The 16,530-nt window shown below is 36.0% G+C and overlaps 1 protein-coding gene across 2 annotated transcripts in view; it reads right to left on the bottom strand.

The window, feature by feature from the left end:
- The window catches only part of PRKG1 (protein kinase cGMP-dependent 1), a 1,231,494-nt gene that overhangs the window by 768,267 nt on the left and 446,697 nt on the right, over positions 1-16,530 (bottom strand). For both annotated transcript variants that reach the window (XM_082423704.1, XM_082423703.1), the window contains exon 3: positions 3,611-3,724. In XM_082423704.1, the coding sequence (XP_082279830.1) occupies positions 3,611-3,724 (114 nt within the window). The remainder of the gene's footprint in view (positions 1-3,610; positions 3,725-16,530) is intronic.

Below are 16,530 nucleotides of genomic sequence, written 5' to 3'. Positions count from 1 at the left end.
ATTCTTGCCTCCTTTATCAAAAATAAGGTGACCATATGTGTGTAGGTTTATCTCTGGGCTTTCTATCCTATTCCATGGATCTATTTTTCTGAAAAACACTAACTCTTAAAGATATATGTACCCACATGTTCATTTCAGCATTATCTACAATAACCAATATATGGAAATGACAGGTATAGCTATCAATGAATGAATCAGTAATGGAAATGTGGTGTATATATACACAACGGACTACTATTAAACCCTTAAGAAGAAGGAAATCCTGCCATTAGTAACAACATGGATGGACATTGAGGGCATTATGCTAAGTGAAATAAGTCAGAGAGAGAAAGACAAATACCACTGTGATCTCACTTATATGTGGAATCTTAAAAAAAAAAAAAAAGAGTTCTGGCTCTTAAATACAGAGAACAGATTGGTGATTGCCAGAGGTTTTGGGGGGAGGGGGGCAGCAAGGGGTGGGTAGAATGAGTGAAGGGGGTCAAATTGCACAAACTTCCAGTTATAAAATAAATAAGTCCTGGGGATGTATGTACTCATGGTAGCTAGAGTTAATAATACTGTGTTGCATATTTGAAAGTTTCTAAGAAAGTAGATCTTAAAAGGTCTAATCACAAGAAATTTTGTAACTATGTATGGTGATGGATATCAACTAGACTTATTGTGGTGACAATTTTGCAATATATTCAAATATTGAATCATGCATATCTGAAACTAATACAATGCTATATGTCAATTATACCTCAATGTAAAAAACTAAGACAACTATTTTTTATATCCTAATTAAAAAAAAAGACTACCCACAGGTGTTAGGTTCACATTCGTTATCAGAGGAAGTCACTGGAATGTATTTATTTAAGGTCTGATACAATTTCAAAAAGTGCTCTTGCGAACAAGAAATGACTCATGCACATTGAGGAACTCTTGAATGTCACCTAGGATTTAGTGATGACTGCAATTAAAAATGCATTAAAATGCTAGGCAGCTTTCAGGCTAATCTAAGGAGAAAGAAAAGAGGGATCAACATTTTCAATCATGAAAGAAAGTGGGTATTGTTGGGGGAAAAGGGATCACAAGCCAGGTAAGTGAGAAAGAAAAAAGGTGCGGATAGACAAGCTATTGAATAGGGAGGGCAATTTCCTCAGACTTAGACTATTACACCCAAGTAGATGAATGCATTTTGAAAGTTACTCCAAGTGGTCATCACTGGCAAAATAATGGTTAAGAAAAAATAGACAAGACTCAACACAATCCTGAATTCTGAGAAACGACTGGATCTAAAAAGCCAAATAAGGACATTTTAAAATATCACATGTTAAGAGTAAGATAGCATTACTGTAGTCATTTGGTAAAACTAACACCCATGATGGAATCTAATCAGAATTATAAAGTGATCAGCCTGAGAGTATAAACAAATTTAAAATAGTATTTAAGAGCTATAATCATCAATCATAAGTACAATCTCCCTGGATAGTACAGAAGATAGCACAAAAGGTCCTGAAAAACTAATGACCATTATTCACACCTTATAGTTCTTACACAACATTCAGAAGTTGTTAATAGATATTATTCCTTACACATACACAAAACCTCTGCATCTAAAAATGCAGAGATGTATTTGTACACCATCAACCACAGACTCGTTTCTGAATACAACCTCCACATCTTTGGGCATGATAAACACACACGACTACATACACACCCATGAGACATCTGAGTCTGTGTCAAAGAAAATGCTCCATCACTCATTCCCTTTAATGATGGATGTTCTAATGCCAAAACAGTTAGGATCATAATTTGCATTCAACAGCCAGTTCCTTCTTGTTCAATCAGATGCATAATGTCTATTTAAATTTACCAAGCATGAGAACAACAGAGGCTAGTGCAAATGAACAGCATTTTATAAGAACCTAATAAGAAAACTGACTTTCATGAAACCAAGCAATCATCTTACAAAAAAATCTTTTGCTATATAATTAATTTAAATATTTGATTCAGTTTATTTAAAGTATTTCTTTAATAATAATTCAATATTCCAAAATATTAAGCACCATGTTACTATCAATTGCTGGCTTTTGGAAAATTTGCAGTTTCAGTTAGATTAAATGAGCAATAAGCAAGGCTGAAATATTTTTATAATTTAAACATTTTAAAACCTTAAAAAATTATTCATAATACAGAGAAAGCCTGTTTTAATCCAAATGTGCTATTATGCTCCTTTTTGCCCTGAAAGTAATATATTTCTCATGAAAATGAAGCATGATAGTAAAATCTCTTTACTTAATGGAGTCGTCACTGCTCTTTTTTCTAGTTAAGGTACTTTTTAAGTGAGTTAAAGTTCTGGCAGAATCCTTTATGGTTCATAGGGCTTCATTATTCTTTGAGTCATATAATTAAATAATCACATGAAATAAAAACATGGCAGTGCCTATCAATCAAAAGAGTTGTGTTCTCAGAGATCAAGAATCAAATGCCAAGAAAGACTCATCGAATAAGGGCCCCAACTGCCATTGATGTTACAGTGATTTCAGTGACTAAAAAGGTGATTCACTAACAAGACCTATAAGAATTTCTGTGACTCTAGCTGGCCATGCATTCTTGAGTTCTTTACAACCCGTTTTAATATCATATTGTCAATCATATGCCATACTTCTGAGAGGAACAAAAAAAAAGCAATCTATAAAATAGTCAGTGACACCCAGACAAGATTAATTAACATGAACAATTTGTCGTTTTGCCAACAGGATTGTTTTAATGACACAACCTAATCAATGTAACTTGTGACTGCAATCATCCACAGGATGTGTCGGAAGAACTTTTCAAACATGAAATATACACGTCTGCCTGAAGATGTAATGGACTTTCCACTGTTGGCTTTGGCATTCAGCTCTGTTTGTTATACACTCATTACATCCTGTACTCAGGAAGAAGGAATATTTAAAACAAACTTCTTTCCCTTCTAACTACTGCAGCTGCTTCTACCAAGCAATAAAAGTTGCTAGAGAAATCATATATACACATACATGTAAAATTAGGGAAACAAGCTGCTTTAACGCCTTGATTTAAAATAAGCTCAATCAGTAGAAAAGAAAAACGCTGTATTATACAGCTTGATGAGCAGCTGAGGACAAGAATATACTCAGACGCAGTTCTAGGATTCAGGATATCTTACTCAGTGTCTGAATGAGACGAAGGACATTTCTCCTCAATTTTTCTAAACTACTGAATGAATAAGTGAAATTTATGTGGGGAATGCAACCCAAAATAGACAGATACGTAAAATTTTCTTAAATATGATTCTGAGGCTTTAAAGGCAGAAAAATGAAAAGTCTTGCTTCTGTTTAATTCTAATTTATAAAATTATATCATTTTGTAAATCCTAATTTAATGAGTTCTAGGTTAAAGGATACTTTTCATAAGTCAGCAGTAAAACTTAGCTCAATGTTAACAATCATCCTTTAGGAGGAAAATATCAACTGTATTGCAAAGCAATAATTAGAATATAGATTATTTTAATCTTTACAAAGATTAAAATTGAGAGGCATGTTAACACCTCGCAGGTCTACGGAAAAGACACTGAAAGTATCAAAAGAAAAAAGAACAGCCTTACTCTTGACGGTCGCCGTCCGGGTACAGTTGTAAAGAATAGCCAACTCCCCGAATACTTTTCCTGGACCCATCGTGCACAGCTTCACACCTTCTTTTGTAACTTCAACCTTACCATCTAAAAAGAAGAAGGAAAAACACATCATTTCGATTCTCTCTCATGCTTCATTTCATTTGTTGCATTTCCAAGATGAGATGAGGAGGGCCAGGCTCATTTTCAAAAATGCAAAGCAGCTACCAACTAACACAAAGTCATCCTCAAGATGCAGTGCAAGAAATGCAATAAAATATGTAAGTTAAGAAATCCATATCCTTTCCTAAATTAATCACTGATAAGATTAGAGATGAGACTAAAAGAAAACACCAAAAAAAGACAGAGATAAAAATGGCAACATGTGAAATTATTCCAAATGCAATATTAAAAAACTCTGGTAATTCCAATTTTAAAGTCATTTTGAATTTGAAAGAAAAATTGAGTGTGTACATATTATACAGCACACTTCATACTCGGGAATTCTCATCTGAGTAAGGTAGCTATTATGCAAAGGGAAATTACTTTGATCCTAGAGCATTATTTAATTGCAGCTCACGGCATCTTTTAGTTTTAAACATCTTATCCGGCTTGGGCAAGACTGTTTCATCTGCTTCCCAGCCCTGCAACATGGACTGTAAGGAAACCAAACTATAAGGGTTGAGGAAAAAGAAACAGACACTGGGACTATTGATGTTCCACAAAGGATTTGGAAAATGAAATGCTAAAGAAGGAAAAAGCTAAGTAAACAGCGGGCACTGGGTATACATTGTTGCCTGAAAGTAAGGAAATGTTATTCATGAAGGAAATGAAAAAAAAATGCATTTTTAAAAAAGTCATAGCTATGTACACTAAAAATTCCATCACCTAACATAATGGGGGAAGAAATAAAAAGGCAACACAATCTATTCTACACTTAATCCTACCCTTCTATTATTCCTCCCAGTAACTTAGCCACGGTCTACAGAAGGAAAACCTAATGCTTGGGAGCAGCTAGTGACTGAAAGGAACTAATGCTACCAAGTTTGTCCAAATGTCAGGCCTTCATGCATTGACTCCATAATTATCACTTTATCTATGTGCTTCCAGTAATATTTAACTTTTTGGAGTTTTAGCTTTACACTTACTCCCTCCTTTTTAAAAATCAATCCAGTTCTACCTAAGCAATGATATTTATAAAATTATAGGGTTGTTCAAATACCTATTGAGATAAAATCTTAAATATTAAAAAACTTTTTAAAAAGCTGAATTCATGTACCACTGATGCGAGATCAATCCTTCAGAGGGCATTGTTCTACCCTGAAAACTATTTCATCTGAATGGTATCAATGGAGAGAGAATGCTGCAGTAATTAGGGTAAAATTTCAGACAAAATCTACTCACTACTCTTGAACTGTGTATCTGTTCCTCCTCTGTGTGTTAAGAAGCTATTTAGGAATGAATGTATCCAACAATCCTAAAAGTTTGGAAATACTTTTATGCAGGTATGACCACTAAGAAGTCTAGCTTTTTCATGCCTTACTTCTTGACTTCAGGAAGGGAAACTTTCTCTTGCTAGGTACATCAAAACCAGCCCAGGAAATTCATATTTTTTTAAGCTTCAGTTGCTCCTTCCATGATATCCCCACTCAGCCCTTTCTCTCAATGGCAAGCCTATTCCTCTAGAAATTTCATCTGCCACTCAAGAATGAAAGATAGGCTCAGAATACAACATAGTTAAGACATTTATACATCATTTGAAGTCAGACCAGGAGTTAAGTTCTGGTTCTCTTATCAGTTCCTTACTAGCCTTGTGTCCTTGGGCAAGATGTTAATTTTTCTATGCCTCAGTTTCTTCATTAATAAAATGATAAAAGCAAAGCACCTATCTTATTCTGTAGTTTATAAAATGAAATGAGATAAAGCAGGTGCAATGCTTAGCACAGTGCTGGCATATAGCAAATCTCAGTAAATACTACCTGTTATTATTGGTATTATTTGCATTATATTTCTTTCTTATCATTTAAATGTAGGTAGGGCTTATTAGATTACACTGAAGCACAATATTCCATCATCTATTACAGAAACCAATCAAGGTCCATGTAGGATAATATGTTTTCGTTTTTGTTTTTTAAATAGAGAAAGGATTTGTTTCAGATTTTCTCCCTATGGGGGGGCTGAGGAGAGAACTTTGGGGTTTTAATCAATATCACACCCAAAGAAGAAAGAAGAATCTCAAGAATTCACACTGATCTACCTGGCAGAATGCAGTATTTTTGTACTCCTTCCTACTTGGCTATGTCCAGCCAACATTTGTTGTAGTATTGCTTCAACAACTATAGTCTTATGGTGGAGGTTCCCACGAATAACATAGTAACAATTTTCTCACACATTATAAAATTTTTTTGAATTAAAGCTATAGCTTTAACTATATTACTAAAACTAAGAGCAGAATGAATAATGCCTAAAGAACTTTCATACACAGCTCATTTTGTACAAGTCTGCTTCTCTGTCTCTTTGGGTCCCATGGTTTAAAGTCTTCAGTGGAAAGGAATCCATAGGAATTAGACCACTGCTAAGAATCCTGCTGGACAGTTTCAGAGTTAGGTCTTCTTAACCACTAACCAACCTAAAAAAAAAAAGACCAGACATTGGGAGTCTTGTTTTAGCTCAGTGGTTTCTTAAAAGGCATCTGTGGACCCATCACATCAGAACTAATTTATAAAATCCAGATATTCCTCCCTCTGGGAAACTAAATGTCCCTCAACACAGTGACCGCTCTACTTGGTCCTAGAGCCCCTTATTTCTCTGAAAAACCATGCTCATATAACACTGATCTGTTTTAACTTATGGACAGTTCATCTTGTAACTGTTCATGTTTCCCATTCTCATACGACTTCTAGAAGGTTCACAGCATAATTGTATAGGACTCTGGGGTTTCGAATTTGTGCAAATTCTGGTTACAGCTCATTTTCCTGATCTGATATTTTCTTAATTTTCTCAAGATTTATTCACTTTTTTGGAAAAGACAGGTATAAGTGATTATATATATATATATGAATAATTAGTGTTGGTAACAGAAGGTTGAATCCCATATTAATTAAAGGAGCAAAAAAAAATTAAAAAAAATACTTGCTGAAACAAAAATAGAAAGTTGGATGTCAAACATCTTTTCCAGATTAAGTTAAACACTGCAGATTCAATATATTCACAATAGCCAAGGAAGAAAGGGATCTGATCTCATATAATAGTTGAGAAAGGTCTAAAAAGCACTGTATTTTTTTTTAAATGAACAGAAAGATCTAAACGTTAAACAGAAACAAAGTGTTTGTAAATTGTTACCCTGAGTCATAATTTGATCACTTATCCTTCCTCATACCTGTTGTGTGGATGGGGAGTGAGTAATTTAGGGAGGCGAGATCAACTGGGCACTAAAAAGAAAGAAAGGTACACACAAGGCATTAATGAGAGATTTTTGAGAGACATTTAGAAGTGCTGTCATTTCCAAGAGCCCAATAAGGTGAGTTATTGATGTGAAATGTGAATTTGGTTAAGCTCATTCACTGTGCCACACACCAGCCTTGAAGCAAAATTAGAAGTGATTATACATTTACAAAGGATTTCCAAGTACGGACTAAGTGGTTCACTTAAGAAAACTAAGAACAAGACAGTCAAAAGTTTACTGCATACACCCAGCAGCTCTTATTCCCACCTGATCAACCTCCTTTAAAGTATTAGATTCATCTTGAAGCCACTCCCCTCATATATACTCCTTTCTTTTTCACACTGTGTTTAAAAACAAGATTTGTTTTAAATGGACTCCATGTGCATGGAAAGTAGGTAGGCCTACGTGTGGTAATTTGGGTTGTGAGGGGAGGGTTGTGAGGGGAGGGTTGTGAGGGGAGGGTTGTGAGGGGAGGGATGTGGAGAAACAAATAGGTAAAAAGTCAAGTAGACCGAATATATAGCACACTTGTGCAGAGGCTTATAGCACTGTAGAAATAGGCCAGCTTGGAGGTTTTTATATAATTACAATTTGCTGTTAACTTTAGGAATATATTTTGATGAATTTACCTCAGGTCAGCTTTGATTAATGTAATTTCTATTTCTTTAAACAACCGAAGAGAATCATTAGCATTTATTCATGACTGTTTTAATACTTCAATTTAGTTTGATTTTCAAATATGTTAGATTTCAAATCAAATATTTCTTTTTAAAGAATAGCAGAAGGACATTTTTGAAACATCCTAGTAGAGTTCTAGACTTTTTCCATAATTTTCCCTGGCTAAACTCAACAGCGACGAGAGGCTATTAGAACTGTTACTTGAGGAACTCATAATAATCCAAAATGTGGTTAATTTATGTCTTCTACTTCTGCTCTTTTTATTCATTTTTGATTTAAAAAAAAAAATGTGATACTACACTGGTGTTATTTTTACTATGCCCTATCTCTACAAGAAAAGAAACATTCAAATCATTTTTATTTGAACTTTGTTAAACTGCTAAAGTTGTTTGTGCGAGAGATGTTGGAATGCTGGCTAAGATAAAATGTAAGGGTTATTTATAGTTTCATTTGGCTCTTTTTATCACTCCTGCCATTAGCATGAATAATTGAAAGCTTTATCACAGTAACTTGACTGTATTTTTTATTTTACTTCAGGTACCACATGCCCATTTATGATCTGCAATGGGCTGAGTCATAAGTACTAAATTTTGCCACTTTGAGGAATAATCAACCTACCTGTTGCTCTTTGGTATCACTATTTATGTACCACTTTTGGGAAATGCTAAGTGTTAAGAGATCCATAATAAAGCATCCATATTTTTATCTTTTATAAGAATCAGTAGGTCCTATAAATAAGACACTGAATTTACAAGGAGACCCAGAATCTCCTGGCTTTGTTTATCTTCATGGGTTTTTCACTAACCGGTGGTTTTGTACCATAGGACTTTCATGATAAGGCAAATCAGTTTAGAGATTTACTACTGGCAGGCTGAGACAGAATGGTTGGCAATAACCTAATTAAGAACACTCTGTGCTTAGTTCCAACAATCCTGGTTGGAACATTCAAGACAACTTGATTGGTCTTTAAAGGGAGACAGTTGTTTTATCAAAGGTCCTATCTAGACAAGACCTTCCATCTCTTTCATTCTCTAATACGTTCATGATTTTGTAGGTTTGAGACCACAGCTTTTACATTATGTATTCTCTCATGAGGGTTTCTGTGGCTCCTAGATTCAATAGGAACATTCAACATTGTGGTGGTTGAGCTGTGCTGTGACCAGCATATATACATTTTCTCTAGGAGATGAGGTTACTTATGTATCTTGTTTTTTTCCTTTCTAGTTTTATTTAGATATAATTGACATAGAACACTGCATGTAGGTTTAAGGTCTATAGCATAATAACTTGACTTACATATATTGTGAAATGATTACTACAATAAATTTAGTTAACATCCATCATTTCATATAAACACAAAATTTTTTTTTCCATGTGATGAGAAATTTTAGAATTTACTCTCTGCTTTCTCAATGGATTAACAATACTATTATATTGAACTTGCCTTGTAGGGTCATTTTAGATGGGGGTTACTGTCATCTGGGAAGAAAGTAGAAATTAATAAGGCTACTACGGGATAACTAAAGGGAAAAGCCATCTCATTGCCAGGGACACACACTATATTCTTAGACAGTGTTCCTTAAGAATACTTCTTGTCAGTCATTTATATATGTCTTCTTTAAGCCAGTATAAGGAAAAAGACTGTCTCACTATGAGATGAAAGTTTGTTCTTGAATTAAAGAAGGGCAGTGTGTCAGCACCTTATCAGTTTTCTATTTAAGTTTGATTTCAAGTCCAAAAGGATATGGTCTCTCTGGATTTAAACTCCTGCTCCTTAAATGAGGTGTTAATTTTGATTGAAAAATCATTTTTTGGCCATTGAATAAAAGCCTGTGAAAAATTGCCCTGTTTTAGTATTTAGTATTATGTGGTTTCTTCCTAAGTTTGCTTTAGTGTTTTTTGTTTTTTGTTTTTTTTTGGTTTACCAGTTTCTCATTACAGATTAGCGATAAGAGAAAGAGAGAAATGGAGACCGAGAGAGAGAGAGAGAGAGACCATAGTTTTTTCTTCCCTAAACTATTTGTGCTTTCATAGTTTCTTTAACCATCAGGGTCCTTATAATACTTTAGATGGGACCAAGCTTTCCATTCAGAGAAGTCACTTCTTTGATATTATCATAGCAATAATTCTTACTAGAAGCACAAAAGTACTAGTCATCCAAATGGAATGAAACAGCATCTGAGGTATAAGAGGCTAGTTGAGGTTCAAGCCACATGAGTGAAGAACTTTGCTTCTTCTCCTTCAATTAGGCACATCTGATATCCCTTCTGGTCATGACTGCTATAAATATACTTGATACAATTTTTCTTTGCACTAAATTACAATAGATTATAATACATATTGAATATGAAATAAAATCAAAAACATAAATGAGGCATCTATAACTAAAAATCTCACTTATGAAAAAAAATTAGAAAGAGAAAGAGAGAGAGCTAGGTTAACATGCACATCAATATACTTGAACTTCACTTTTTGTTTTGGTTTCTAACTCTGAGGTCTTAGGGCATACATATCCACAAAGGAAACCTACATGAGGAAACAGACTGAAATGTAAGCAATTTAGATACAGAAAATCATCTGCACCATCAGAGTGAAAGTCTGGAATGAGCAACTTACATTGCAGCACTTCTGTCCTTGGGGATAAGTAAGAATTTACTAAACCTATTGTAGATGGCTCAACCATTGACCTGACATGAACAGGACTCTGGAAGGATTTCATAAATATCATGATTCTATAATCTTTCTACACATTATGTTTTGAAATTCTAGCACTTTAAAGTATTCAAAAGGCAGTAAATAAATATCTGTGGACTAACTTCAATTTCTAGTGATGAAAGGTAAAGACAGGCCAGAGAAGAGATATTCACACATAGGAAAGGAAAGGGTCATTCCCTGAATAATCAGAGTTGAACAGATAATTTGTCTCAAGTTTATTAAGCTTAATTCTAGCCATGTATAATGCATTTTTGCTCTATTATTTCTATGATACATGAGCACCTCAATTAGCCTAAACAGTGAACGGCCATGTCTGTAGTTACTTAGAGACAGGCAAATGACAAGTACTATTATCACTGTCAGACTTGTGGGCACTTATCATACGATTTTTGTCTTTGTTATAATATTAAGTTTGGGAGGTTTTTTTAAAAATAAATAAATTCATTCATTCATTCATTCATTTATTTATGGTTGCATTGGGTCTTCATTGCTGCTTGCGGGCTTTCTCTAGTTGCGGCGAGCGGGGGCTACTCTTTGTTGCGGTGTACGGGCTTCTCAATGAGGTGGCTTCTCTTGTTGTGGAGCATGGGCTCTAGGTGCACGGGCTTCAGTAGTTGTGGCACGTGGGCTCAGTAGTTGTGGCTGCTGGGCTTTAGAGCACAGCCTCAGTATTTGTGGCACACGGGCTTGGCTGCTCCGCGGCATGTGGGATCTTCCCGGACCAGGGCTCGAACCTGTGTCCCCTGCATTGGCAGGCAGATTCTTAACCATTGCGCCACCAGGGAAGTCCCTTGGGAGAGTTTTTGATATAACACAATGGTTCTCAACTGGGGGCAATTTTATTCCAGGGGATATTTGGCAATGTCTGGAGACATTTTTGGTTCTAGGGAGGTTTTGAAACTAGGGAGGTTCTGCTGGCATCTAGAGGGTAGAGGAACACTGCTAAACATCCTACAATGCACAAGGCAGCCCACACAACCAAGCATTATTCAGCCTAAAATGTAAGTAGTGCCAAAGTTGGAAGCCCTGGAGTAAACTATGTCCATGTGTATACAAAACACTCTACATTTAAAGGGACAATTTTGACTTCCACTTTTTAAAAAATCTCTACCAGATGTAAATTGCAAGCTAAAAATAGGCTAATCCTAGGTTGCAATATTTAAGTAATCCATGTTGTCACTAGATTAGGATAGAATTAGAATAAAGACACAAAGCTACTTTACCAAATAATTTTCCCCAGCAGGTGTCAACTGAAATAGAAGTGATTATGAGAAATTTTTGAAGCAAGACTTATAAGAATATCCTACTGATATTAGAATGACAGCCTTTTTCCAGGCATACTTGAGAATATCAGGTCCTGGCTCTACCACTGATTGGCTTGGAGATCTTGGATAAGTTATTTAACTCTATGCTTCCATTACCTCACTACAGATTTGGTATAATAATAACTTATTTAATAGGTTTTGATAATTAGGTAATGCATGTGGCCAGACAAAAAATATATAGGTTAAAAATAGTTCTTGAGGAAATTCTCTCTCCTTTTTCTTTTTAAAAGAAAAAATACTTTGATAGGCAGTTTTAAGGAGGGAGAGGCAGGGTCCAAGGTCTTGGTTCATAAAATTTAGGAGTGGGAAGGAGGAGAGTGATAAATGAGCAGGGGCAAGGAAAAGAAAAAGATGAGCAGCAAGCTGGAGATTTCAGCGAAATGTGCCTGCAGGAAAGCCTCATGTTGAGGAGGCTAGAAGACTTTTAGTACGAGGGATCTCTAATGTACAATATTCAGTTAGTTGTTGCCAGAATTAATGTCCTACATTTCTCTCCAAATTAACCTGCTTCACACAAATTCCCTGTGTGAAGGGCTTGGAGGAAGATAAAAGCTTGAGGAAAGATCCATTACTTGCATACATCAATAAACAGAGAGGCAAGGAAATGAAGAATGAGTGATAATGAGAAGTTGGAAAGTAGGAAATCTTGGAGTAACTATGGAAATTACATAATTATAAAAAACTAAGGACTCAGGAATTGGTAGATATTTTAGGGGAGGACACCAGTCTTGTCATAGGATGTCAAATGGGTGCTTAATCCAATTTCACCTAAGACTAGAAACGTTAGAAAAGAATCCACTGTGAACAGGATGATGTTGCTTCAATCAGAGATTACGTCTCCTTTATCCAAGTTCGCTTAACACCTTTGTAATGGCTCGTATGAGGCAGAAGAAGGAAGAGTTTTGAAATCAGAAGTTCTAAGCTAATATTCTGGTTCTCACTGCTCTTGAAATGTCAGACATTTAGGCACTCCGTTTCTCCATCAGTGCGATGGGAATAATAGCTACCTGCTTCACAGGATTAATACGTGAAACTTATGTGAAAGAGTTTGGTGTGTGATGAAGCTTTCTACACATGTTAGTATACACTAAACTAATTGCAGGGCCAATCATGTAATCCTGCAGTGTCTGGTTGTAAATAGGAGGAGATTAGTAAATTCTCATGAGTGAATACATGGGAATGTTAGTGAAAACGACCCACTGCTGTGATCACAAGTGTGGGAAAGCTTGAAGATTTCACTTAAGTTATATTGCCTATGTAGTCCAGAAGGAGAAAAAACAGTACAGTTGACCCTTGAGCAACTCGAGTTTGAAATGCATGGGTCCACTTAGATGCCGATATTTTTTAATAGTAAATACTACAGTACTATTGAAACTGAGCAGGACCCTGTGGGGCTCCTGGGCACGGAAGCCTTTCCATGTCCCCCATTTCTTGTTTGTAGGGAACAGACTCCAGCCTCCATAACCTTCCCTGAGTCCAAAAGGGAGATTCAAACAGTTGCTAATAAGGGAAGGCAGTGGATGCAGAGACAAGGGAAGAGCAGCCAAGAAACAATAGTGCAGCCTTGGGGCAGAGTCCTGGTTCCACCTCAAGGGATACACATAACAATATCTTTGAGCTCTTTACAGAAATAAATCCCCCAACAAATGGAGTTACATTCTTCATTCCAGAGACGTCCACCTGAGGCTAGATTAAAGGAACCAGAGAAGCTCATCTAGAGATTACCTGAGACCAGATTAAAGGAGTGCAGGCCCTGCACACACCCTAATCTGATCAGCAGCCCCGTCCTTGAACCATTGCTATAAAACTCCTTAAGAAATCCTCCCGGGTTGGGACACACAGTTTTCAAGGGCAGGAGACCACTGTGTCCCCCTTTGCCTGGCAAAGCAATAAAGCTATCCTTTTCTACTTCACCCAAAACTCTGTCTCTGAGATTTGACTGGCACCGGCACACAGAGGCCAAGTTTTCGGTATCGCTATACAGTCTGTGGTTGGTTGAATCCACAGATACGGGAGGGACAACTATAAATTTTACTTGGATTAACTTGTGCTTGTTCAAGGGTCAATTGTAATTTAAAATGTCAACCTCCCACTCTACTTAGTAAAAGTATTTCTGCACTGTAACTTATTTTACCCAGCAGTACATTTCTGACAATGCGAATTTTTATTTCATAGCTTAGATTACACTTGATGTGACATTTGTATTTCTTTCCCCTTTAAAGTAGTTAGGATTCTCCAGAGCATATAGCAAGCACTTATCTACCTTCACATTTTTTAAAAAGCAGACAGAAAACAAAACAGAAGCAAAAACAAAGGATAACCACACATCCTGCAAAATACTCTGAACAGCTATAAAAAGATTAAAAAGAACGCTTTTGAACTTACTCTCAAAAGCAGTTGTTCAAATGGCCTGGAACAGGGTGGGAATGAGAAGAGTTGGTTTGAAAGTTATTCCCCACACAAAGAAGATGAACTTTGTCCTCATGTGCCACTGAGAACAAAATAAGGTGGATCCAGTATAATATTTTAACAAGTTAAACTGAGGGTGGAAGAAAACTACCAAACACTCCTCTACTTGGCAGTCAGGGGAAATGGCAGATTAAAGTCATACAGAAAGAGAGCTTCATCAGTTGATAAATGGATAAACAAAATGTGGAATTCTGTTGAGCCATAATAAGGAATGAAGTATTGATTCAGGCTACAATATGAATCACCCTTGAAAACGTGCTAAGTAAGAAACAAGTCACAAGGACCACACATTATTGAAGCCAAGCAGGACCCTGTGGGGTCCTCCTAGGTACAAAAGCCCCTTCATGTTCCCCACTTCTTGTCTGTAGAAAAAGGCTTTAGTCTCCTAGACCTTCCCTTAGTTCCAAAGATCAAACTCAAGCAGTTAATAATTAGGAAAGTGAGGGTATACAGAAACAAAGGAAAAGCAGTCAAACAAGAAAAGTAATGATAGCTTAAACGACAGTTCAGCAACTAAACAGAGTCCTAGTTCCTCCTCAAGGGATATACATAACAATCTGATGCATAACTTTGAGTTGTCCCGAAGAAACTAAGACGTCCACCCATGCAGAGGATGCTAACCATGAGCACACAGACCCCAGACTAGCTGGAACCGGAAGGGTGATGATTAAGATTCCCAAAACATCACTCTGTTACCTCACCACCAACCAATCAGAAGAAAGCCATGCACCCTGCAGCCCTCACCCCAAATGTTGCTATCAGGGAGCTTGGGTCTTTTGAGCATTAGCTGCCCATTCTCCTTGCTTCGCGTCCTGCAGTAAATGCTGTACTTTCCCTCACCACAACCTGGTGTCTGTAGATTGGCTTTGCTGTGCAGTAGGCAAGTGGACCCAAGTCCAGTTCCATTTATATGCAATGTCCAGAATAGGCAAATTTATGGGAACAGAAAGTAGATGACTAGTTGCCTAGGGCTGGGAGAGATATAGGATTGGAGTATGATGGCATAGGGGTACAGCATTTCTTTTACAATAATGAAAATGTTCTAAATTTGACTGTGGTGATGGATGTACACATTCTGAGTATACTAAAAGCCACTGAATTATATCTTAAGTTAGGAAACTGTACGGAATGTAAATTATAAAAGAACAAGGACTTAGCACAGGCACATAATAATTGCTCAATTATAAGACTGGCCATTAATGCCATTCATAGTATCATATTATCCTTTAGGAGAATGTTTAAGAATGAGATGATTTGGCCTCTCAATCTTTTTCAAATAACCTTCCTCCTACTCCCTTTAGGACACTCACACCAACATTTCTCATCATGCATTACCTCATTTTCCTTCCCAAATTACCATCAATCCCTTCCCAACTTCACTGTATGACTAACGACACCAAAATCATCATTCAGTCATGTGACCAATGACTACAAATACTTCTTACTGTAAGCACACTTAATCCACTGAATTATATTTATTTCTTAACTAAAAGTCTTTCTTAAGTTTTTGTTCACAAGTGACATATAGCTCCTTTTCTGGATTCTCTGCCACCAAACTAAACAGCAAAGATTTTAGAATCATTTTCCTTGATTACTGTTCTGATAAAATATCCCTCTGCTCAGAAATTCACAGTAGTTTTTGTGGAGTTAAAAATCAAATTCCTAGCGCTGTATATCTAGTCTTCCCACAAACTGGGATCTTTCCTAAATAAACCTGACACTGAATCTTCATCTCTGTCAACCTCTTATTCAAACTTCATGGTCTAGCTCAAAGGTTCTTAACCTAATAGAATTCAGGATGGGCGGGGGGGATGTCTGTGAATATGGAGATTTTATATATATATATATTCTTTATTTTTACTAACCTCTGATTAAAATGTAGCATTTCCATAGTAACAAACCATATTAGCTTCACAGTAGTTGTGACATTGTCATCAATAAAAATTACATTTTATTATATGACAATTATTGCAGAAATCTTAAAAATTGTTTTTGCTTTTCACTCTTTCAAACACATGGCAGTTAATAGATACATTGTTACATATTATTTAATGTGTTAAAAAATGCTCCCATATTAATGAATCACAAAGTTTTATTATTTGTTATTTTTTATATACTTTGTTTCCTTGGTAATTTAGGGTAGCCAATTTTATGCACTTTAGAATATTTTGAAATGAGGTCCCTAGATATCAGACTTCTGCAGAGGTACATAGTACAGAAAAAGATTATTCAATTAGCCAAAGGTTCTTAATCTTCTAGATTCCTCATAGAATCTTTCTATG

Source organism: Balaenoptera physalus (genome assembly GCF_965194825.1).
Source record: "Balaenoptera physalus genome assembly, chromosome: 14".
Classification (NCBI taxonomy): Eukaryota; Metazoa; Chordata; class Mammalia; order Artiodactyla; family Balaenopteridae; genus Balaenoptera; species Balaenoptera physalus.
This window is presented reverse-complemented; position numbering and strand designations above follow the sequence as displayed.